General features: G+C 45.9%; 2 protein-coding genes across 2 annotated transcripts; one reads left to right on the forward strand and one right to left on the reverse strand.

The window, feature by feature from the left end:
* Positions 1–1,635: 1,635 nt before the first annotated feature.
* ALG2 (ALG2 alpha-1,3/1,6-mannosyltransferase) lies at positions 1,636–6,548 on the reverse strand. The gene is made up of 2 exons (XM_021691126.1): positions 6,153–6,548; positions 1,636–3,566 (listed from the first exon to the last, which is right to left on the reverse strand). Exons 1-2 carry the CDS (start codon positions 6,534–6,536, stop codon positions 2,664–2,666), a joined length of 1,287 nt encoding a protein of 428 aa, XP_021546801.1. The 5' UTR covers positions 6,537–6,548; the 3' UTR covers positions 1,636–2,663.
* Positions 6,549–6,784: 236 nt separating this feature from the next.
* SEC61B (SEC61 translocon subunit beta) lies at positions 6,785–13,493 on the forward strand. Its single transcript, XM_021691125.1, has 4 exons — positions 6,785–6,957; positions 7,163–7,260; positions 9,837–9,938; positions 13,215–13,493. The coding sequence occupies exons 1-4, from the start codon at positions 6,955–6,957 to the stop codon at positions 13,300–13,302; spliced, it is 291 nt and encodes a 96-aa protein (XP_021546800.1). The 5' UTR covers positions 6,785–6,954; the 3' UTR covers positions 13,303–13,493.
* Positions 13,494–22,014: the final 8,521 nt, after the last annotated feature.

Here is a 22,014-nt window from a genome sequence, read left to right on the forward strand (position 1 = left end):
TGCAACGATCCTGGGAAGAGCAAAGGACACAGCCTGGAAAGAGCTCCGCAGACGGGAGGCTGCCATATTTACGTTACCGACGGGCAGCGGGCTCAGAGATCCTGGTGTGAGCCGTCCCGGATGGGTCGGGTAGCTGCTGTTGGATCTGGCCGGTTCGCTTTTCAGCTGTGTGCCCTTGAGCAAGGCCTTCATCCCCCTGAGCTTCCCTGTGGAGAAGAAAGGGGGGATAACACACCCGTCTTACAAGATTGCTCTGAAGCCCAAGGGGGAAAATGACCAGCAACACCTTTCTCACCCTGAGGACCTCCACAGGCCCACCTGCGGTGCTGTGGAGGGTTTCACGGAAGAAATGCCACAGAAGGAGTTTGGTTAGGGCGAAGGCAAACTGAGTGCTGGAGTGGCTGGACTTGGACCTGGAGAGCCTCGAGACGGCCCACCCTCCAGGCTGAGTGACACAGGCAAACTGCTTAACCACACCCCTCTATAAAGGTGAGAATGCATACACCTCCTAGAACTCAGGATAAATGAGTTGCCTGCTGTGTACGTCGGATCATGCCCAGGACACAGTAATTGCTAGAAGAATTACTACTGATAGGGTCCCAGACAATTTACTTCAGTGTGCCATGCTTCTGTTCTCCCTAATTTCAGCTTAGTTTTGGAAGCTGCGAACACCTCCTATGGGCAAAGCTCCATCCCAGGTCTAGGAACCAGGAGTTAATCCATCAGAGGCTGGAAGCTCATGGCATGTAGAGTCCTGCATTCCGCCCTCTCCCACCCCCCACCCCAGATCTGTGGTCTTAGTGTCACCTGCTGGGACTTAAGACAATGAAGGGAAGTTAAATGTAAGGCCCATGAGCCCCTGGTGTCCATTTTGGAAGGATCTGCATAAAAATGGTCAAATAGGCAAAAGTTTTAGTGCTCTGAATGGGTAGGCACCAGTTACGGATCCGAGTCTGTCCTAAACCCAGGGCTCAGAGCCACCAGGCCTTTCTGCAAAGGCTACAGTTCCCTGGGGGAACACATGCACCAAACCACAAAATACAAAACCCACGACATGGGGATGACCTACTTTATTGGACTGTAGGCTTTCACGATGACAAAGAAAAACAAACTCAACTTTTCATTCCATACAAGACAATATTTGACTCTCGTTTTAGAGAACTCCTTTTCGGTAGTCATTTCGTTTCATAAAATACTTCTGTGATACAGACTAATGTGATATATTACAACCTGAAGTTTCGTTCTGTTAAAAAAAAAACCCAAAGAACAAAACAGTAGTGCAGCGTGAACCCACATGGAATTTCTACAGGTTTTCAATATCCCCAAATTACAAAATAGCTAACATTTATATAGCCCATACCATGAGCCAAGTACTGTTTTAAGTACTTTACATATATTATGTAATCTGCCATAACTATTCTATGAAGAATGTAGAATATTATATCAGATGAAGCTGAGGCACAGAAATGAAGTAATTTGTCCAAGGTCACACAGGCTGTTAGGCTCTCAGGTCTATACTCTTAGAATTGATGAATGTGGAGCCTTTGGCTAGTGATCATTGCTCTTTTTTTAAAAAATGAATTTAGCTTTTGGGGCACCTGACTCCATCAGTTGGTAGAGCATGGGACTCTTGATCTTGGGGTCGTGAGTTCAAGTCCCATGTAGGGCTAGAATTAAAAAAAATGGTAAAAAAAAAAAGAATTTACCTGTAGAGATATGTTGAAAAGTGCTTTATGTTTATTTGTACTTAGGCCAACAGGTAAGTAAGGAACTGTAAGACTGGTCGGTGGCACAAAAGTAGGGTCCACAAAGAGGAAGACCACATGCAGGCTGGGAGGAAGGAGGAGAGAGGAGGGTCAAGGAAAGCTCCACAGCCATGGCATCTCAGGCAGGGCTTGAAGGACACAAAGCAATTGTGTCTTACACTAGTAGGAGCTTACTTAGCCAAACACCAACATTAACAAAGCCGATGACTCAGATGACACGAAGAAAGCAAACATACGTAAGAGGCACACCCATGAGTGACGATGTCCCCTTACTTCACCATCTGGTTTACTCTAGTTTCAGACTTTAGGCTTGGCTATCCACAGTCCTAACAATACCAAACAGATCACAGAGGCCCGAATCTAGTATGCTTTCTTTTCCTATGATAACCATATTTTATTGTCACATCTCAGTGTGCAAAAATATAATAAATCATCTTTGTAAAAAGTACAGAACATTTTTGCTATGGATCCAGGCAAAGGTATGACTAACAAAAATTTCCAAACAGAGGATAGTAAACGCTTAGGTGCACTGATTTTGGGTAGTATGGTGACCCTGTTCTCATTATGCTATGAACCCAAATTAATTGACTTTAATGATGATACGCTCCAACTATAGTGTGCCAAGTAAGGCAAAGCAACTATAACCTAGAGAAAATATAACTGAAGTTTTTTGATGAACACGTGGAATAATTATAGCATAAAAGATATTTCATTTTTCTGAAAAAGTAGATGGAAAGGTGCTGTGCATAGGAAAGTGGCTCAGATTCAAGATTCAAGTTTTTCTTTTAATCGCTTCTGCAATGGACTCTAGGTTTCTTTTTCGGTTTCAAAAGTGAGGCTACAATCTACAAAAAATGATACTCATGAATACAGCACACAGGCCTTTAAAAAGTAGGATTATACCAGCAGTTTAGTGACATACTGGTAGAGCTGTTCTGTAAAAGCTGCAGAGGAAAACTTTTCCTTCACCCTGGCTCTCCCAGCCAGTCCCATTGTGGCTTTTAAGGAAGGTTCGTGGATGAACTTTTCCATCGCTTCTGAGAAGTGCACTGGGTCAGGCTCACACAGAAACCCTGTGACGCCGTGGACGACGGACTCCAAGGGCCCACCCGAATTCACGGCAATGACCGGGCACTGCATGTACATGGCCTCCAAAGGGACGATGCCAAAGTGTTCATTGCTCGGTGTGTAAAGCACACAGGTACAGCCTTGGAGGAGTGCGATTTTCTGTGTGTCTGAGAAAGAGCGCAGGAAGGTCACACACTGTCCAAGGTCGGACTGCTGGACCATTTCCTTCAATTCCTGATAGTGTTCCACATTCTCCAGCACTCTTTCATCGTAACCACCTGCCATGATTAGATGAACCTTGTCCCAATCCTGGGATGTCAACCTTCCACGCAGTTTTCCTAAGGCGTCCAGTGCCAAAGTCAGGTTTTTCTTCCTTTCGTATCTGTTGATGGAGAGGAACAGGAATTTCTTCCCCTTGGGGACGAGGTCATCGAGGTTTTCAGGAACAGCAGAGTCAAAGCTGGTGACATTCAGAGATGGGTAGAGGACATCGGGGTCTATGTGAGACAGGGACTTGAATGTTTCCTTAAAAACGGCAGCTGTAAACCGGCTGTTGACTAAGATGCAGTCCGCCATGCCTGTAGTGTATTCCTCTATCCAGTCCATCGGGGCCCTGTATAAGCGTTTCAGAAAAGAATCTCTCCTGGTGAGCAGCAGATCTGGGAAGTGACAATAAAACAGGATCTTCTTGGGCCGTCTGGCCAGCTTGAGCACTGGGATGCAGGCAGACACCTAGCCGAAGCAAAAATCAACAGCAGATACAGACTGGTCAACTCAGCTTCAACCAAGTCAAAAGCATGCCCACCCACCCTGCCTGCCGGTCTGTGGGCTCGTCATGGGCAACGCCTGATTCTGCTTTGTGTTCCCCTGGACTCTCACCCAATACGATGCCTGGTGTACGGAAGGCTTGTACACATCTGTGGGCTGTGTGCTAAATATTTAAAGCGACAAGTCCAATGGTTTCCTCTAGAACAGCATGGTCCAATGGAAATAAAAATCTAGTAAACACATGACAACATTTTTTAAGGGTGAAATTTAAAAAATATTTATCTAAAATATTATCATTTCAAAATGTAATCAGTATAAAAAAAGTTAATGAGACACTTTACATTCTATTTTTCTACATTAAATCTTTAAAATCAGATGTGTAATTTACACTTACACCGCATCTCTGTTCAGACTAGCCACATTTCAAGGGCTTAATAGCCACAGGTGCCTAGAGGCTACCCTACTGGACAGGGCAGCTCTAGCCTGTTTCTCCTGCTAAGGAACTGCAGTGCAGGCTCTGGAATGAAGACTGCGGGCTGTGTGACCATGAGCAAGTAATCTCACCTCCCTCTGTGCCTCAGTTTTCTCTTCTGTAACATGGTGACAACTGTAGTTCAAAAAACTCCTGGATTGTTTTGTGATTATTAAATGTACCAGTACGTGTAAAATGCTTCAGAATTTAGCGCATAGCATGCGCTCAATAAATGTTAACCATAATTGTTACTAAGCATGAAGTACATGCGGGCATTACTAGAGACATTCCTGTTGGGTAATCTTTACAATTACTTAATCTCTAGCTCACCACTTGAAGAATCCTGCCAGATTTATCAGAAACTTCTTAGTTAGAAAGTAGCAGATCTGAAACGAAACTCAGGTCTCCTATTTCCAAGCTCAAGTTTTTTTCTATTCACTAGTCTCAGCCGCCTCATAGCCTCATACTTAACGACTAGCTACAAATGCAGGATGTTTGGAAATGTCCACATTTCTTACAAAGAAACAGCTTCTGTACAAGCAAAGAGGATCAAACTAACTCAGGAATAATAAAGAAGCACACAAATACAAATGTGAAACCATTTCCACCAATCGGTTTGGCAAAGATTAAGACGGTTTATAGCATCCATTGTGCACAAGAGCATGGAATTAACAGGATCTATCATACCCTGTGGGAGAGCAAAATGACACAACCTCTTTGAAAGGCAAATTTGGCAATAGCTATTGACATTTAAACTCTCGGGCATGATTTCTAGGAATTTACTCAAAGGACATGCTGACAGAAGTAGAGAAAAGGTACGAGGATGTCCATTACAATAATATTTGCAAAAAACTGGTCACAATGAGTGTCCTTTAACAGGAGAATGTACAAATTATGGTACTTTTAAACAAAAGCAGATTTTCCAGCAATCATCGACACCCATGAAGTGAATCTCTAATATTGATATATAAGGATGTCCCAAACAGGAATTCTGGTGGAAAAAAGAGCAAGTTATCAAATAGTAAGTGTGTCATAGTCCTCATCATTACAAATAAGATGCATCTGAGAACAGACGCATATGCTAGTGCAGCTACAGGCAACTTCTGGAAGGATACAGGAGAAACTGCTAACAGTGATTATCTTCAGGGAGTGGAACTGGGATGGGACTTTACATTACACTTTTTTTTTTTTAAAGATTTTATTTATTTATTTGAGAGAGATTGAGATAGAGAGAGAGCATGAGAGGGGGGAGGGTCAGAGGGAGAAGCAGAATCCCCGCCGAGCAGGGAGCCCGACGTGGGACTCGATCCCGGGACTCCAGGATCATGACCTGAGCCGAAGGCAGTCGCTTAACCAACTGAGCCACCCAGGCGTCCCTACATTACACTCTTTTATACTATTTGAATTTTTGTTGAGTAAATGTTACTTTTTAAAATAAATTACTTTTGGGGAAGAAAAAGCATAGAGTCCAAAACAGCTAGAGCCCAGATGCAGGTGGACATTATTTACTGAGGTAAAGAACTCTGACTTCTCCCAAGACTAACAGGGAGCCATGTTAAGCTTTAACAGGGCATGACATCTTTCACTCGGTGTTTTTAACACGACACCGCGGACGAACGAAGTGGCCTGTCTGCAAAAACTAAGACAGTGGGATGCATGTGGCCTGGAAGTAGAGTCAATATAATTAATGCAAAGAAGGGAAGACCTACAAGTTACTCAGAAGGAAAAGGTGACTTAGGGTTGACTTCTAATGCTTGCGTTTCTCAGAGCAGCCCCAAGACCCATGTACTTCAGAACTGCCCGAAGATCTAGCGAAAATGCAGATTTCTGGGCCCCACCTCAGGACTCCAGGATGAAAGCTTCTGAGGGTGGGGCCCTGTAACACCGTGCAACTTTAATGTGTCCACACTAAAGTTCGAGAACCAGTCTCACTCCCAGTTCTCTTCTCTCCAGATCAGTTCCGATCTCTCCGAACCGCAGGCCGGGAGAGCTCACCAGAGGCCATGCAGTGCGCCCTCCCTAGCGGGAAAAGGAGGCGAGGCGAGGGTCGGGCGTGGCCGCATTCGCGGCCGCCTCACCTGGTCGCACACGACCACGTCGAACTCCGCGTCTCCGAGGAACAGCACGTAGAGCGCCAGGAAGATCATGCGCACGTAGGCGCAGACCGCGGCGCCGCGGCCGCCCCAGCCCAGGCTGCGCGGGAGCCAGTCCCCGGCGCAGCGCACCTGCAGCTCGCGGCTGTCCGCGAAGCTGTGGCCGGGATCGTAGTGCGCCGTCCAGATCTTGACGCTACATCCGCGCGCCTGCAGCGCCAATGCCGCGTCCAGCACCAGCCGCTCGGCGCCGCCCACGCCCAGGTCCGGGTGCAGGAACAGCACCGACGGGCTGGGACCAGGGTCTTCGTCTTGGCCCCGCTTCTTCGCCATGGTCAGCGGCCCGCGCCCTACCGGGCTTCCGCGCATGCTCCTTCCCGGCTCCCAGCGGGCCTCTGCGGGGCCGACCACGCCTCGCGGCGCTTGCGTCAGTTAGGCCACATCAGCGCAAATCTTCAGGCGCCCAGTGTCTGCCAGAAGAAATTTCCCGTCTGACCGCAGCTATATCCTCCCTTTGGTAGGGATCGGACTCTATGAAAGACGCTGCGATTCAAAGAAAGGAGGCGGAAGGTCTGTACTTCCCACACGGCGGCTGACCAAATCGCCTGTAACAACATTTGTACAGGCATATGGTGGGACAACTCAGGCGTCCCTGGAGCCGGCGAGGACCCTGCAGGGGCCTGGGGGCGGGGCCTGAGCCAGCCTCTCCAGCCGCCGGTCCTTTGAGGACTCCACCGTCTGCTTCTTGGTCGTCAGTTTCAGTCTGCAGCGCCTTCCAGTCTTCAGCATGGTACGGCGGCCCCAGCCTTCCCTTATCGGTTCCGCCTCTCCTCTTGGCCCTGACACTGGCCTTCCGCCTGGCCCTCCTCTTGTGGCTGTCTTGCTTTCCCCAGGCTCCACTGCAGGTGCTGGTCTGGGCCGTCAGGGCCTGGGGCCTGGGGCCTGGGGGCGTGCCGGGGGCGCTCACTCGCCTGTCCACTTGTCTCTCTCTCTAGCCTGGTCCGACCCCCAGTGGCGCTAATGTGGGCTCGTCGGGGCGCTCCCCCAGCAAAGCAGTGGCCGCGCGGGCGGCTGGATCCACGGTCCGGCAGAGGTAAGGACCCCCGCGACCCTCTGGCTGTGCGCTTGGAGAGATGGTGCCCAAGAATTCGCTGGTCCGGAGAAGGAGACCCCGGGATAAAAAGAGTCACAAGGGCAAACTGAACCTCAGGCGACGTGGCCGTAGGTCTTGTGTGTCTCGAGAGGGAGGCAACGTTTTCTTCGAATTGCGCAGTTTGGGGCACCTCTCTTGAAAAAGGAAAGTTAACAAACTGGAGTGGGATCAGAGACAACTTTGAGAAAACTGATGTCATTAAACAGGTGTGTCTGGACCTAAGCTTTACAGTCACATTTTGATCTGCAGGTCCCCTCACACTGAGTCCGACATGACTTGTCCGATGCAAAACTCAGTCTCCTTTCATCCTAGCTTCTGCCCCAGTTTTATCTCCCTTACTTCCATCCGGCACTACGACTATATATTCATTTCCCCAAGGCGAAAATTTAAGGGTGGTCATGGATTTTTCTTATGCTCTGTCTCTGTTCAGTCATTTGCAAGACCGAATGGCACACAAAAAGCTTCTCATCAGTTGTTTCCGTTTTCATGTCCACCGTTCCAGTTTACCCCAACTTCTCTCATCTAGACATTTGCATTTCCTACCTAAGGCTTCTCTCCAGGTCGTTTCCACTCCAGCCTGCCCTTCTCTCTGATTCTGTCACACATCTTCTTAGTTTCTATCTCAATTTCTTGTTGCTGAACTTTAAAAGAAGAAGAAGAAGAAGAGGGGTGGGTGCCAGTGGTCTTGGTGTTATTTCAGCCCAGCTGCCTCTCCTCCTCTCTGGGGATCCAGCAACAGTGAACTTCTTACTGTTGAACTCACTAGACGACCCCTCCCCCCCACTTCTGTTTATTCTGCAAGACTAAGCTCAGGGGTTCTTGAGGCCTTCCCTGACTTAGAAAGCAGCAGTAGCTGTGAGTTTTCTCTTTGGCTCCCACAGCATTTTGTTCATGGGGTTATAATAGCATTCATGTTTCCATATTTATCTCCTTCATTAGATTTTGACAGAAATGGCCCAACATCTGTATCCTGCTATAAGACCTGACAGAATAAATGAAGGAATCAAGCCACTCTGTAGTCTCGGGATTTTTGAAGGAACTATAGGGTATAGGAAGAGGGAGGCAGTTACACTGTGGCCAGAAAGAAATGGTAAAATAGACCCCTAATAGAAATTTAAGAGATTAAATGGGCTCTGTTAACTTCTACCTGGCTTTCCAGTGGAGGAATGGGAGATATTTTGAGTACATTTGGTATTTCCAGGTGCCCTGATTATCAAATCCTCTGCATTGCCCCATGTGCCAGTAGGTGTAAGAAATCTTAAAGAGCCTAGACTGATTTCTTTGGGGCTCCTGTAATTCTAGGGGACTTTGAGACCAAGCACTGCAGTTGGGAGGCTGTGGGAATAGTGGAAAGTGCATGGGTCCTAGTCCTGGCTCAGCTGATGCCTTACCATGTCCACACTGGGTTTACCATCTATAGGCTCAAGTTCCTTTTTGTGAACAAGGATGAAAACTTCAGGTACCTACCTCACAGCTTAAATATGTATATCCTTGTGTGTGAAGGCTCTTCTAAGTGTATGAATTGCTGTGTAAATCCCTGTACAATTACGGTTTACTATTTGCTATCAGTTATCTCATAGAAACAGCCGTACGTATGGACTTGGGAGTTCCTGGGCCACTATGTAGCCAGTAATCAATGTGTCTGCACTAGAGTTTGGGGTAAAGGCCACAGCAGGGGGAGGTGAGGATTAGGACCAGAGTTGGAAGGGCAGTGGGAAGAGATGGTGGCAATAGGGTTTTCACTTCTAGTTTCTCCCTGCGTGCCCTGGTGGATGGCACAAGTACTTTCGGGCTACTTCCAGGTGCCTGGGCTGCTCATCGCGCAGACCTGGAGCCCCTGTGAGGGACATGGCATCCTACCTCTGCCCAAGATCTATGGCCAGTATATCAAAATCGTGAAAACAGATCACAAAATAATTTTTTATAAAACGTGTACTCCATTTTAGGACCTGGATTACAACGAAAGCTTAATTGTTTTTGTCTCTTTTGTAGTATATACAGAAACTGAAAAACATTTTGGAGTAGTCCTTTTAAAATCAATTGTATGGATTCAGGGCTTTTTAAGCAAGGGTTTGTTACTTGACTTTACAAAAATGCATGTGAAGGAAAACTGAAATTCATTGTTCAAATGAGACGCCCATATGTGTGGGCAAGTGGATGGGCTCCAGAGTCAACTGGGTTCACTGCCGAGCTTGGCTGCCTGCTGGCTCTGTGGTCCTAGGCACTTTACTTAACCTTTTATGAGCCCATTTTCTTCATTTATACATTGGAAATGGTGACTACTTTCTGGGGTGGTTGTATTCATTAGCATATGGCAGGTACTCAGTCCTTAGTGGTTATCATGATCAGTGGAGTAAAAGCAAGAATTTGGGGGATCTGGCAAAGAGTGTTTTTCGGGGGGGGGGGCGGTTTGTTTTGTTTTTATTTTTGGTTCTTTAACAGCGTAGTGGTAGCATATGTTATAGTGCTATGGTAAGGGGCTTCCGAGAAAAAGCTTTTTGTAATATTTCTTCCAGAAAAAACGCGAGCTGTGGAACAAGGAGCGCGGGGCGCACGACCTCAGCAGGCACGGGGGGCATGTGGCGATTCTACACGGAAGACTCCCCTGGGCTCAAGGTGTAAGTGTTGGGGAACAGACGTTGTTGAGTGTCACACACCGTGGGGCAGTGCGGTCCCTCCACCAGTGGCGTTTGCCCTGATGAGATGTACGGTACACGACAGCTTCATTCGTGCCAGGTGGGCTTGGTTTGGTTTGTCTGTGTATCAGCCTTTAGTTTCGAGCCTAGAGTAGCATCTCCATGGATTGAAGGAGAGCAAGGAAACAATCTTCATGTAGCTGTGTCAGAATAAATGATGGGAACAGAGAGAACTGGAGGGAAAACTGCTTAATTAGATGAACTTGCTCTTCATTTGGTGTTGTCCCACACTGAGAAAGAGGAGTAACCACTTATATTGGAGGTGGGTGATTTTTCAAAGCTCTCTTGGAGGCACTAGCTGATATTATGACAGCCTAATGGGAGTGTCTGTATTAGGCTGTGTTACCAAAAGTTCTTTGGCCCCCTTTGCCTTTGGTGGGTGGTGGGTGGTGGGTGACTCTGGAGGGTGAACATAACCACTGTCTAAGTTCTTCGGTCAGGGAGTGCTCATTAAGTGATGGGAAATGGGCATCCAGGGTCTCCAGGCCTTGCTCGCCTTACTTTCCATGGTTTCTGGTACCGTGTGGCAGAGCTGGTCCCACAGGTCTCTTCGTGTGAGGCTCCAGAACACCCCTACTTACCCTGCTTAAAACCCGGTGGCTAAGGAATTGGAATAATGACGCACTCCCGTTCGCGGAGCACCTCTGTTCACAGAGGCAGTTACATGTGGAAGGCGGCCAGCAGGGGCTGGAGCTGTGTCTTCTGACTGTTCAATCCCATGCTCTTTCCATACTACTTGTTTGGTAGAAAGAGACAAAATTAGATTTATTTGGATTAATTAAATTAACTCGTAGCTTGACTTGGATCGCAAATGTAGTTGACGAAGGCTTCCCTAGAATTCTTGAGATTTGGTTTTATCGAGTGATTTTTTACTATTCTCTTGAAGACTTGTTAAGGTGAGGATGAGCTTAGGAAATCATTCCTGGCGTTGGGGTATGTGAATTGGCGGCATGAAAAACGTTTTGGTCTTTGTTTCAAGGTAATCTTTGTGAGTATTTCAGAGAGAAATTTTGAAGCCCCTTGCTCTTCAGGGTCTCCAGGGGCCTTACTTTATACCCTTCTCAAGAAGGGGGTCAGACCTGTTCTCCTGGGGGTGTCTGGCCTGCGTTAGCTGTCGAACAGCCAGGCTTGCTTGCTGCTCCTTACTGCTTGAGTCCTCCCAGGATAGAACCTGTTCCTTGAAGTGTCATAAACCATAGTTTATCATCAGTAAGAGACAGATGTTTTTGATGAAAAGACACAGTTGGGAATTTGTATCCACAGATCTACATCTTGGAGCTTGTTGCTGGTTCTTCTTAGGAGTTGAGAATTTTTTTTTTTTCAGGCTGATAATAGCATCTCCTGGAAGCTTACTATAAACCTGCATTGTGTTCGTATTAACTTATTTAGTACCTCAGCAACCCTATGGGAGAGGCACTGGGATTATCCCCATTTTACAGATGAGGAAAATGAGGCTCAGAGAAGGTAAGTGACAGGGCCTCAGTCACAGTTCCTGGGTGACAGAGTTGATTCCCAAATTCCAGCTCTCTGGGAGCTGTGCTCTCAGATTCATGCTCTGTGTCTCGTGTTGCTTTGATGTCGCACCAGAGTAGGGGGTGTGCTTAAGTGTAACTCGGGGAAGATTCCCTTCATGTATTTTTAAATTTGTTTACTCCCGTAATTGTACAGATCTTGGAAGAACAGACGAGTGTAGCAAGGACTTTGATCTCTGTGTTGTCTGTTGGCCACTAGTGGACTCTTACTCCGCTGCCCTCGCTGTAAAGATTTCTGGGGTCTTTTCCGTTGTCCACTTCCCATTTGTATCTGGGAAGTGAAGTGACATCTTGAATTCTCCAAAACCGGTGTTGGCAGGAAGAGTCACAAAGGAGGGGTCCATAACATTTCATCAGAGTCAGCATTCACAGGTTGTATGAGATCAAGGGATTCTCCCTTTAAGAAGCCCATGTACTAATTCTCAACTTGAGAAGCATTTGATTTAGGGAAGGGCTGATAAGTAAAACTTATTTCCTTCCTTTAATAAACTCCTACATGGAACTAGATGGGAACTTTAAAAGAGAGAGACAAGTACCCTGCTCAGTGGGGAATCTGCTTCTCCCTCTCCTTCTGCCCCTCCTCCCCGCTTGTTCACTCTCTCTCTCTCTCAAATACATAAAAAAAATGTTAAAGACATTGGGGAGGGTATGTGCTATGGTGAGCGCTGTGAATTGTGCAAGACTGTTGAATCACAGATCTGTACCTCTGAAACAAATAATACATTATATGTTTAAAAAAAAAAAGAAGAAGATAGCAGGAGGGGGAAGAATGAAGGGGGGAAAATCGGAGGGGGAGATGAACCATGAGAGACGATGGACTCTGAAAAACAAACTGAGGGTTCTAGAGGGGAGGGGGGTGGGAGGATGGGTTAGCCTGGTGATGGGTATTAAAGAGGGCACGTATTGAATGGAGCACTGGGTGTTATGCACTAACAATGAATCATGGAACACTACATCAAAAACTAATGATGTAATGTATGGTGATTAACATAACAAAAAAAAGAAAAAATCTTTAAAAAAAAGAGAGAGAGGGACAAGCAATATGTATCGAATCAGAAAACTGGAGTTCAGATCTCCCCTTTCTGTTCTGTCTGTGTGTTCTTAGGCAAGTAATAATCTCTGAACCTCAGTTTTCCTTGTTATAAAATGAGATTAATATTTGTTTGTCCTGGGTCAGGAGTTTGTTGATAAGTGAAAACACTTTGTAACTTAACAATGTGATATGTATCTTTGTATGCCTAGTACATTCTAGTTAGACAATGAAGGTTGTCTTTTAATAAATATTAATTTGAAATAATAGTTTGGTAATTGGGTTATTTGCACTTAAAGAGTTTGGGAAATTTTTCTTATTATTTTTTATTATGGAAAATATCAAATATATGAAATTAGACTAGTGTCTCCAAGACATCAAATCATTTTATTTGTATATATTTTAATACGTTTTACTAAAAGATAAGGATTCCTCCTAAGCAATCACAGTGCCGTCCCCACACCCTCAATATATCCATAATAATAATTTGGGGAATATAATTAAATGTTGTAAATGGTATTCTTGGGTGAATCTTAGGTACTCCCCCCTGCTTTTATCCCCTTGGCAATCTTCAGTATTACAGCTATAATATGTATTATTACTAAAAGTAAGCATGCCTTCTCTTCTTACTTCCAGTGGCCCTGTTCCAGTATTGGTTATGAGTCTTCTGTTCATCGCTTCTGTATTTATGTTGCACATTTGGGGCAAGTACACTCGTTCATAGATTCGGCTACACCCATCTGTCTGTCATCTGAAGAAGAAGGAAAAAAACATATCTTGGACCAAAAGCATAGTGACTTTCTGTTTGTGAGAAAGAAATATTCTGTAAGCTTATTGTTTTACAGGGAACTTAACAAGAATTGATTTAAGGAATCAATTTTTTTCTATGGCTAATAAACTTTTTAATTCATTATACCAAGTCTCATTGCTGATACTTGCCTACTAGGTCCCTTAGTCTCTCTGCCTTTACAAGTGAGTATGGAGAAAACATTAGGGGGAGGTTGTCTTCTTTGTTGGATTAACAGTTTCTTATGTGACCAGGTAGTCGCTCAAATCCAAGATACCATAATTGGCTGTGGCTTGTTTTCTTCCAGGTATTTCTGCCCTGATGATTGTTATGTTGTGTGTTCCGTGATTATTAATGAGTGTGCCTGTGACTCCGTCAGGAAGATCTGTGCTCAGAGGCAGCTGCTACCCAGGGAAAGAGACATAGGGATCCTAACCCAGATATCTTGGATAAAATGTTTGTTCATTCTGTTCTTTGTCTCTGAAACTGTAGATAATATTTTTGCCTCTTGTCTCTCTCAGTTCTTAATTCTGTGAGTGTAGACCAGAGATTTCCATTGATTTCTCACTAGTTGCTAAAACTCTTTTGAAAGAATTTATTTAGTAAATTGGATTTATCAAATAAAATTTTGTTTTCATTTTGAAAATTTTAATTTGTAATAATCAGGGACAATAATTAAGGGACCTTAATAATCAGAGTGAGATACCAGCATTTCTAAACTGAGTTGATATAATTCCAACCCAAAATAAAAAACTTTGAAGTTTCACTTAGCTTACGTTGCCTTTCTGGGTATAAGCATTCAGTTTCTCGTCGACCCTAGGAAACCCCCAGAGGAGCTCAGAGCACATACTCTAGGAGCCCAGGACTCTAAGCCAGGATTTCTAAAGACTCAGAGTTCCATATGAAATGCCCTAGTTGTTGAGCAGAATCACAAAATGAAGAGGTGTATTAGTTAAAAAATAGATAATTTTAAAAACCTTTTTCTCAAGTCTATTTAAGGAAAACTTCGTAGAGTTAAGCAGTTTCGTAAGTGTATTTCTTGAGTCCTGGCTGCAAAGTAATTTTAGGTCTGGGGAACCAGGTTTAAATGATGAAAAGTATGTGTCTTTTAAACAGATTGCCTAATGCTTAATGCAGTATATGGGTGAACATGCTCTTGTAAATCCAACCAAGTGGCAGATTATTGGGGAAAAAATGATGGAAAAACTGGTTCCCTTGGATCCTGGGTGCTGCTCATCGCATGAAAATGCAGCAGCTGTCTTCATTTTGAAATTCAGGGGAAAAAGTTTCACTTGGAAGAAATTAAAGATTTAATGGGATTTTTTTTTTTCTTTCTGATATTCAGGTTGATGGTTCCAGTAGCACCTAAAAGTTAGGTATTTAATTTGCAAATGAAATCTGTTCCTTTGTCCAGAGGGGTGTCTTTTTCTCTGAGGGAGATGCTGAAGCCACTTGGACGAGCTATTTGGTCTTGGGGCTATGTTCTCTTCACTGCAAGATGCTGCCTGTTAGCCCCATCTGCTTCGCAGTGGTCTCCAGTGGACTATGGCCGAAAGTCATGGGGTTTTTGGAGCTAGCAATTTATGAGAAAATGCTAGTTTTCTGTGGCAGAGCAGGGAGATGCTTCATTCAGCAGAAAGGAATTTGGTGGTTGGGCATAAAAATGTACAACATCTATTATGTTCCGTAGCTGCTTTTGGCCCCGATGATAAATGCTAATACCGTAGCTGAGAATCTCAGTGTTCAAGCTGTTCCTTTCTCTTTTCTTTTTCAGTTTTAAGAACTGGGGTAAAACAGACATTACCATAAAATGTACCATCTTAGCCACTTTTTTTAAAGATTTTATTTATTTGAGAGAATGAGAGAGAGAGAGTGCGCATGAGAGGGGGGAGGGTCAGAGGGAGAAGCAGACTCCCCGCCGAGCAGGGAGCCTGATGTGGGACTGGATCCAGGGACTCCAGGATCATGACCTGAGCCGAAGGCAGTCGCTTAACCAACTGAGCCACCCAGGCACCCAATCTTAGCCATTTTTAAGTGTGTAGGTCAGGGGTATTGAGCACGTGGCCTGTTGTGCAACCATCACCAGCAGCCCTCGCCAGAACTCTTTTCATCTTGCAAAACCGAAACTCTAAGCCCACCAAAGAAAAACTCCGCTCTCCTTTCCCTCTCCCCTCAGGCCCTGGCAACCACCGTTCAACGTTCTGTCTCTGAATTTGACTCAGTACCTCACAGGAGTGGAATCATACAGTATTTTGCCCTTTTGTGACTGACTTATCCCACTTAGCATAATGTCCTCAAGATTCATCCCTGTTGTAAGCGAGTGTCAGAGTTCCCTTGGTCAGCCTTTTAGGTCAGCCTTGTTAAGGCTGAATGACGTCCCATTGTATGTATATACCACCTTTTGTCTTCCTTTCTTTTAAAATAGAGATTTCTAGAGTGTTTATTTCTTGAGCCCTAGGGGACTGTAAGCCATTCATAATAATTCTGAAATCCTAACAAATTCGATCTTTACTTGCATTAAGTCTGCCTTGGCCCATTCTCAAACCCCCTTCACTATGGGCTATCATTCTAGCCACTTCGGAGTGGATCCGAGCCAGCACATGCTAAGCAGAAGGGCTAAGTGATTAGACCTGGGAAGATGAATTACATTATAACTGCAGTGTTGATGGGGTTTTGGAATATAGGGGAGGTTCAGTGGGGTGGAGTCCGGAGCCCCCGACTAAGAAAGCAGACGTCTTTGGTGCAAAATGGTGGTTTATTAAAGCACAAGGACAGGACCTGTGGGCAGAAGGAGCTGCTACCCCGGGGTTGTGAGGGGTGGCTGATTATATACTATGGGGTTGGGGGAGGTAAGGAAAAGGGAGGTTTCCAAAGAACTTTCATATGCTAAAGAGGACCTACAAGATACCGGAGGCTTTGCTATTGTCAAGTTAAGGTTGTTTACCCCTCTAGTAAGGCATTAACATTAAGATAGTTGGGAACTTCCTGGAGGAACATTACTCTCTGCCCACTTCAAGTATCTGTCGATGGGCTTCTGGTTATAAAGAAATTGAAGCATATCTGCATTTCCTTCTGGAAGCTAGGTTATTGATGATAGGAATGCTTTGTTCTTGTAGATTGCTAAGACATTTGTAAACTGAGGGAGATCACGTCTTGTAGGATTGTGGGCTCTATAAGTTAACTATTTGTTTTTCCTTTAGGGCAGCCAGGAGGGCCTGAGGAAAGTCACATATATCCCATGGGCGGGGGGGGGGGGCGTGTTGTGGGGTGTCAGCTTCTGCTTTGTCCTCAGCTTGCCTTCTGTTCCCTCATCAGTGTGGCCTGACCCTTTTAAGTCATTGGGGAAAGGGCCCAAGAGTCCCTGAGACTAGTGAGGGACGGAAAGACGAGGCTCCCTGGGTCTGATAGTAGCCCGAACACATTCCAGTAAAACTGGGTGAGAGGTCTGTTCTTGGGAGAGGGGGGATGTGCCAGAGCTTTTGTTTTTACATCTGTCTAGACTCTGGTTTTTTTCCCCAGGTGCTGATGTCCTCATAGAAAGAATTCTTTCTATGTCTAAAAAGACATTCTGAAATGTTACAGATGTTGGCATCAAGTTAAAATGGAGGAAAATGTCTACAAAGGTGGCTTTATTCAACAGAAAACCCTGTACAGTATGTGGAGTTTCTATGCGCACGGTGCCCTGCTCTTGGTTCCCACAAAGCACTACATCACCCCTTACTTCAAACGCTGCAGGAGGACAGTTCAGGCCAGGACGAAGTCTGTTTGATTCTGGGGCTACTACTCGGACGTCCAAAGTTAGTGTACTTACTACCCCATCTTCCGGACGTGGAAGTGTACCTGCTGGCCGTGCAGGTTTACTAGTTGTGAGATCGCGGTTGACTCCCTTCCTTCCTCTGCTCTCCTCTCCTTTGACTTTCATGGCAGTGCCCATGGGTATCGAGGGAACAGAACGCAAGCTGAGGACAAAGCAGAAGCTGACACCCCACAACCACCCCAAGATGGATCTGTGTGACATTCCTCAGGCACTCCTGGCTGCCCTAAAGCGAAGGAAAGGAAAAACAAATAGTTACATTTACAGAGATCACAATCCTGCGAGACATGAGTCTCCCTCAGCTTACAAATGTCTTAGCAATCTGTAAGAACAAAGCACTCCTATCATCAATAACCTAGCTTCCAGAAGGAAATGTAGGTACATTTAAATGTCTTTTATAACCAGAAGCCCATCGACAGGTACTTGAAGTGGGTAGAGTGTAATGTTCCTCCAAGAAGTTACCAACTATCTTCACTTACTGCCTTGCTAGTGGGAAAAACAACCTTAACTTGACAATGGCAAGGCTCTAGTATCCTGTGAGTCTTCTTTAACATATGAAAGTCCTTTAGAAAACCTCCCTTTTCTTTACCTCCCCCAACCCTATAGTATATAATCAGCTACCCCTCACAGCCCTGGGGCAGCAGCTTTTTCTGCCCAAGGATCCTGTCCTTGTGCTTTAATAAACCACCGGTTTGCACCAAAGATGTCTCAAGAATTCTTAGTCCTCGGCTCCAGACATCACTCCACTGAACCTCACCTATATTCCAAAACCATATCAGGTATGATGATTCCCACCAAAAAGGATTAAATGAGAGAAAAGATTTGAGTGCCTTGTTAATTAGCTAATGGTTAACAAGTGCTTTTTTTTTTTTTTTTAAAGATTTTATTTATTTATTTGAGAGAGAGAGAGAGATCAGGAGCAGGGCAGAGGCAGAGGGAGAAGCAGGCTTTCTGCTAAGCAGGGAGCCTGACATGGGACTCCCTTGACCTGAGCCGAAGGAAGATGCTTAACCGACTGAGCCATCCAGGCGCCCAACAAGTGCTTATTTTCAATAATTTCAGAGATAGAGGTTTCTTATTTAATCAACAAGCAAGTGAATTTACTATTTGCCCTATTTTACATAGTAGTAAACGGAAGGTCCAACTGCTCAGCTAGTAACTCCAGGTCTGGGAGTTTCCCACTAGAGTCCGATAGACAGGATTATTAAGTATTTAAGGTGAGGGTGACAGAAAGGTATCACAATAGAGCTTCCACAATACAGCTTTTAAAAAATAACACAATTCTAAGACCATGCCGCGCTATGATTTGGTATACTTCAGGCATTATATAGCTTCAGTTTGAGGTTTTTGTTTCTGCAGAAAATTGGTTTCTTAGGAACTGCCCTTCTGACCTTTGTTCATCATATGGAACTTTTGTGTTTGTGGAGAAAGCATAGTGTTATTCATTCAACAAACATTTACTGATCACTGTGTGCCATGCCCTTCCATTGGGGTTTTTGAAATGACCTGGTGAGGTCACTCTCAGTTTAAGAGAGCTGAGCATTCAGATCCCTGGCCCACCTGGGCCTACGGACTCTGTGATTATGGAGAAATCAGACAGGGAGCCCCATCAAAGCCCCCTCAACTTGGTGAAATCAGTAGTTGGAATCATAGTTGAAGAACTAGTTTGCTCGCGGTGTGTGGGCAATCATGCCCGGGATCGCGAAACTGTCACTGCCTCCCAGGAATTCCATACTGGCTCGTCACTTGTCCAGTGGAAGAAAACCAGGGCATGCCCTGGCTGGGGCCGCTGAGAATTTCCTGTGTCCTCCCGTTGTGCCGTGGAGGAGCCCGGGGCCTGGAGACCAGGGGCTTGCCCCAACAAGTCCAGCGAGTGTATAACAGAGCAGAGGCTGGAACGAGGCTTCCTGCTTCCCGCCGGGGCTCCGCAGAACTGCGCTGTGACCCTATTAGTGGGCCTGTGCATAAGTCAGTGACCTCTCTAAGGGCTAGGCTGTGGAACTAGGTAAACCGAGTGGTGGGCTTTGATTAGTGGTATGTGAATCAAGGGGGGAGGAGTAAAGCCAGCAAGGTTAGCTAGTCAAAATAAAATGAATTATGTTAGTAAATTTAGGAGAAGGTCAACAGGTTCATAAGACTTCATGGGGAGACAAAATTGGGAGAAGCAGGCAGCCGAAGTACACTGTCTGCATTCTTGGGCCCACACGTGTTGGCTGAGCTGAGCACAGCGTGGGGCTGACCGAGCAGGGTGAAGGTGGAGGCTAAACTGCTTAAATATTATTCCTGGCAACTCGGACCCTTCCCCTGCTAGAGACATGGCAATAACGTGAAACATGCAAAGTAACTGAACAGGAAGCAGAGACACAGTCATACACAGTCTAGACTGCTTCATTTTGGGGAAAGGTCTAGAAGCTTGTATCTCAGAAAGCACATGAGGACATGAAGGGAAGAACTCGAATTACAGGGAAAAGGGTGAAATTGGTCCTGCAAACACGCTTGTCTTTCTTCCCATTGGCTCTGGTCCTAGGCAGTGTAGATAATAAATCCTGTACTTGCAGCTCCTTCTCCTAGAACCCATCTGCGTTGGTTTGGGCTGTAGAATTGAAATTGGTGGTTCTCACCTGTTGGCGTGTGTGTGTGTGTGTGTGGTTTGGGCTGTAGAATTGAAATCAGTGGTTCTCACCTGTTGGCGTGTGTGTGTGTGTGTGTGTGTTTCAGAATCGCCTGGAAAGGGTCTGCTTCTGCCCCATGGCAGATCTGGCTGGCAGCAGCCGGGGAGGGCCGGCTCTCCAAAGCAGGGGTCAGAGCATGGGCTCAGGGTCGCTGGGCCTGCTGTTTCTTGCAGGCCTGTCACCGGCACAAGAGTGTTATTTTTGTCACCCTTTCTCTTCTTTGAAGCTTCAACCAGGGTACCCTTTGCTTTGCAGTCCCTGCCCTGTGCTGGGAAATTCACCCTGCCTTGTGGGGTTTTGCATTTTGTGTATTTGCAGCCTGGCGGTGTGCACGGTGAGCTGGCTGCGGAGCTGGGAAGGCCCTGCAGGGCCCAGAGTCCCCATTCGCCCTTCAGTTCCCTCCATCTCATAGTGGCACCTCTTCTTGTAGACATGCTGCCCGAATGTACAAAACCACCCCTTGTCAGACCTCCTTTTGTGCTGGAACCTGCAGTCGGCTCCAGGAGGCAGGACAAAATGAAAGGGGCAGGTGTGTGATGATCTTGGCTGGGGGGGCCATCAGATACTGGTGTGGCATCCCCCTGGTCCGCCCCTGAGGTGTCATCGGCAGGGAGCCTCCCTGTGGGAGAGCTGCGGAATCTACAGCGGGGGTACACCTCTGAGACACACACCAGGGAGCCCCGAAACATTGGGGTTAATGCCCCGTGCATCCTTTGCCCTGCTTGTTGGTGGCCTTTGTAGTAAATCCAAATTAAATTTAGATGAGTGGTGAGGTATTCTCGCCAATCTCTGGCCCTGGTACAGGCTTGGTAGTCTGACCCAGCTCACTGCTCCTCCTCTTTCTTTTCCTCCTTCCTCTACCTCTCCCCCTTCTCCTTTTCATCTTTCTCCTCTTCCTCATGACCCTCCTCCCCTGCCACCCTCCCCTTGCTCTCTTCTGTTCTACACAACTCAGATTCCTGGGCTCTTGTGTGCAAAGAAACACAATCGTCCAATGAAAGTTATTTAAAAATAATTCTGATTTTCACCTAAACTTTTCCAAGTTGTTGTGGGTTGAATTGTGTTGCCCCAAATTCCTATGTTGAAATCCTAACTCCTAGTATCTCAGGATGTGACATTATATGGAGATAGGGTCATGGGAGAGGGAGTCAAGTTAAATAGAGGCTGTTAGCATGGTCCCTAATCCCATATGACTTAGTTCTTTTAAGAAGGGGAGATTTGAAAAAAAAAAAAAAAAAAAAAGGGAGGCGGCGGGGGAGATCTGGACATACAGCCATATGGGGAGAATGTCATGCGAACTTGAAGACATCCATCAACATCCATCAACAAGCCAAAGACAGGCCTGGACCAGCTCTTTCCCTCATGGCCCTCAAGAAGAACCAAACCTGCCAGCACCCTGATTTTGCGCTTCTAGCCTCCAGAACTGAGACCCTACAGCTACCCTAACTGTGCCTCTTTGTAGGGCAGGGCTGACAGGGCTAGCAAACCAAAGTGTATGAAAGGGGAAGCTGATCTGTGACTCAGCAATGCTTTTAAACACCCCCGCCTTCCTATCTTCCTGGTCTCTTCGCATCTGCAGCAGCTAGGGAACCTCTCTAAACTCTGAAATCCCTTCCCAATGACTAGCCGGAATGCCTTATTTCTCTAACACCTCCTTCTTGGGGAGCAAAGAAATCCGCGGGCTCTGATTCACCACTCTGGTATCCTAATCTTGAGGAAGGTGATGCCCCAAATCTGAAACACAAACCTTTTGGGTCACCAGCACTGGATAAACCTGGCCTCTGTTTATGCACAAGGTGAGCGCTATTTCCATCTAGCTTGGTCCATCTAGAGACTTGTTCATCGCGTGATGAACTGAGAAAAACCCAGTGTTCTGACTCAAGAGACCAAGCAGGGGATCTTGGTTGGTGATAAATTCTTGGCAAGGAATTTGGTAGTGAGCAGAGCTTATTTAGCAGAGTGGATGGGATTCCCACACCAGCAATAATGCCTGGACCAGCGGACGCCTGGCACCCCCAGCCAGGATTTGGTGATATACGCAACAGCTCAGGATCTAGATTCAAGTTTTCACTTATGTATGTTCTCCTTGCATTCCTGGAATGAGCTCCACTTGGTCATTGGGATGAAAAGAGTCAGCATAGCGGGCTAGACACTGCTATTTTT

The sequence above is a fragment of the Neomonachus schauinslandi genome, chromosome 13 (genome assembly GCF_002201575.2).
Source record: "Neomonachus schauinslandi chromosome 13, ASM220157v2, whole genome shotgun sequence".
In the NCBI taxonomy this organism is placed as follows: domain Eukaryota; kingdom Metazoa; phylum Chordata; class Mammalia; order Carnivora; family Phocidae; genus Neomonachus; species Neomonachus schauinslandi.

Bases quoted from the DNA above. Each gene is read 5' to 3' on its own strand.
- ALG2 (XM_021691126.1), bottom strand. From the start codon at position 6,536: ATGCGCGGAAGCCCGGTAGGGCGCGGGCCGCTGACCATGGCGAAGAAG. The intron at 3,567-6,152 runs GTGAGGCGGCCG...TGCTTCGGCTAG, and splicing joins ACGTGGTCGTGTGCGACCAG to GTGTCTGCCTGCATCCCAGT.
- SEC61B (XM_021691125.1), top strand. The intron at 7,261-9,836 runs GTAAGGACCCCC...TATTTCTTCCAG, and splicing joins GGATCCACGGTCCGGCAGAG to AAAAAACGCGAGCTGTGGAA. The intron at 9,939-13,214 runs GTAAGTGTTGGG...TCTTACTTCCAG, and splicing joins GACTCCCCTGGGCTCAAGGT to TGGCCCTGTTCCAGTATTGG.